The sequence below is a fragment of the Macaca nemestrina genome, chromosome 11, assembly GCF_043159975.1.
Source record: "Macaca nemestrina isolate mMacNem1 chromosome 11, mMacNem.hap1, whole genome shotgun sequence".
In the NCBI taxonomy this organism is placed as follows: Eukaryota; Metazoa; Chordata; class Mammalia; order Primates; family Cercopithecidae; genus Macaca; species Macaca nemestrina.
Window position 1 is genome coordinate 54,177,873 of NC_092135.1, and position 2,112 is coordinate 54,179,984.

The window sequence follows — 2,112 nt, forward strand, 5'->3', positions numbered from 1 at the left end:
TTAGACGAGACGACACAAATGCTTTATTAAAGTTTAATTTTGAACTCTCAATTAGCGAAAGTGCATTACAAATCGATTGTAATTTCCTAGAAGGTACAGCAAGTTCTCTGCCTGCCTGCCACGTGAGAGACACTCCAGAGCAAGCTTCCCCAGCTCCCCGCAGCAGAAAGGGGATGGTTCAGAGCCGGTCTCCGCATCCCAGGAAGTCCCTAAAATCCGCGCCAGCCCCTCCTCCCGCAGGGCGGGGGCGTCCACGGCGCGAACCCGCCAGAGATGTAGGGGGAAGTGTGGGGGGCTGGTCCGCAGCCTTCGAGGGGTGGGGCGACAGGAGGGAGCGGCCGGGGGAGGAGAGGCAGGCAGGCGGGCGGCGGGAGAGGGGCCTGTATTATCTCGGCTTCTCGGGAGGAGCCTCATCTAGTCAGTCACGCAGGAGAAGTTTCTCTTTCGCTCTTCGCGCTACACACCCAGGTTGGCTTCCAGCGCGCAGGCGAGGGGGGCGAAGGAGGGGGGACCAGAGTCCCGGAAGGAGCGCCCGGCGTTCACACCCACCCCTACTCCCCTCCTCCCGACCCAAACAAAGCCCTCCGACTCTAAGTCCAGGATACGTTACCTGCCCGGCGCTCCCGGCCCCTCGGTCACCGCATCCCCAGCTGGACGCGCGTGGTACGGGTCCCGCTCCCCGGGGCTCACAAAGTGGTGTCCCCCGGCTGGATAGATCCCCCTCTCTCGACATACTGGGGCGGTTTTTGGGATAGAGGGAACACAAGAAGTGAAACCGGAGGCTGGGGCAAGGGGAACTTACAGATAAAATAGAAAAAAAAAAAAAAAAAAGCCCACAGGGCCCGGGTCCTGACCGGGGGCGAAAGAGGCCTGTTACCTTTCGGGGGCTCGCGGCCGACAGAGCGGGGAGCCGGGGAGTCGCCCGCCCCCCTCCCCTGGCCCCCGGCGGCGACAGCAGCTGCACACACAGAAGCCCATTGTCGCCGGCGCCCGGCGCGCAGCCCCGCGGACTCGGCCCCGCGGCCAAGCGCGTCAGCGGCCCCGTCAGCCGGGCCGGGCTCCGTGACGCGCGCGCAGCCCGCGCTATAAATAACCAGCCGCCGGGCGGCTCGGGCGGCTTTCCAGTGACGCCGGGGCCGAGGCGCGGGAGGAGGAGGGCGAAAGGAAACAATAAAACCGCCCGCCAGCCTCCCAAGCCTCCCTCCTCCCTTCTCGGGCCGCCCGCGGCCCTTCGCGCCGCGCTTCTCTTTCCCCGCCCCGGCCCGCCCTGCGGGGAGCGCAGCTCGCGGGTGGGAAGGAGCCAGGCGTGCCGGCATCCCCGAGTGCTGCCGGGGCCCCGGGCGGGAGGGGTTTTCCACGCATCCCGGGATGGCGAGGTGGGAACTTGGCGACAAGTTTAGCGAGGGCATCGCTGTGTTCCTTTCTAGTTAAGTTAAAATGACCCGATGCTTTTCCCGCTCCGCCACACACCTATTCTAGTACAGGTCTGATGTGTTTTTGTGGTAGTAAGTCCTCAACCGAAAATAAAAGTGAAAAACCTCTCGTCTGCAAGGTCAGCATTATCTTAGGTTTTTGTGGGGCCAGGCTTGCATTAGTGTTTTCATTCGGGGTGTTGGATTATAGAAAGGGTGCCCCGTGGAAGCAGCGCGGGCATGGGTTCCAGGACCCACGATGTCAGCTCCGGTGCATTTTACAGGTCTTTTTGCCGTAGAACTTAGCGTAGGCCTGAAACACGGCGTAAATGAACTTTCTAAAAGTCGATTTTCTCAATGTTAAAGAGATGACGTTTTAACTATGGACTTTAATAAAGGCTCCCACTTAAAGGGGGCTTTCTCTGTAGGAAAGTATTCATATTTTTGTGGAGACTTTCATTGCTACCTTCCATACTCAGGCAATTCTGTCACACACCCTGACACTTGTCCTACTCATTAAGGTAGCCATATACAACTGGAGGCAGTCTGTTTTCTTGGGACCATCAATTAGTAGACTGTAAAACTGTATTTCGTCTTAAGCGAAATGTCTCAGCTATATGAACATGTTTTCTGAGGTGCTGATATAGATATAAATTTGCAGATGCAAGCAAGCTGTTGCAGTGACTTGCATGGGTAGAGT

At 58.4% G+C, this 2,112-nt stretch overlaps 1 protein-coding gene across 1 annotated transcript; it reads right to left on the reverse strand.

The window, feature by feature from the left end:
* Nucleotides 1–1,409, reverse strand: LOC139357285 (uncharacterized). The gene is made up of 3 exons (XM_071073798.1): nucleotides 878–1,409; nucleotides 611–734; nucleotides 1–307 (listed from the first exon to the last, which is right to left on the reverse strand). The coding sequence occupies exons 1-3, from the start codon at nucleotides 1,407–1,409 to the stop codon at nucleotides 52–54; spliced, it is 912 nt and encodes a 303-aa protein (XP_070929899.1). The 3' UTR covers nucleotides 1–51.
* Nucleotides 1,410–2,112: the final 703 nt, after the last annotated feature.

What these genes read in the sequence shown, in the direction of transcription:
- LOC139357285 (XM_071073798.1), bottom strand. Translation starts at nt 1,409, where the DNA reads ATGCCCTCGCTAAACTTGTCGCCAAGTTCCCACCTCGCCATCCCGGGA. An exon ending in CGGCCGCGAGCCCCCGAAAG is followed by an intron (nt 735 to 877) that starts GTAACAGGCCTC and finishes AAACCGCCCCAG; the next exon opens with TATGTCGAGAGAGGGGGATC. An exon ending in GGGCCGGGAGCGCCGGGCAG is followed by an intron (nt 308 to 610) that starts GTAACGTATCCT and finishes CACCCCTCGAAG; the next exon opens with GCTGCGGACCAGCCCCCCAC.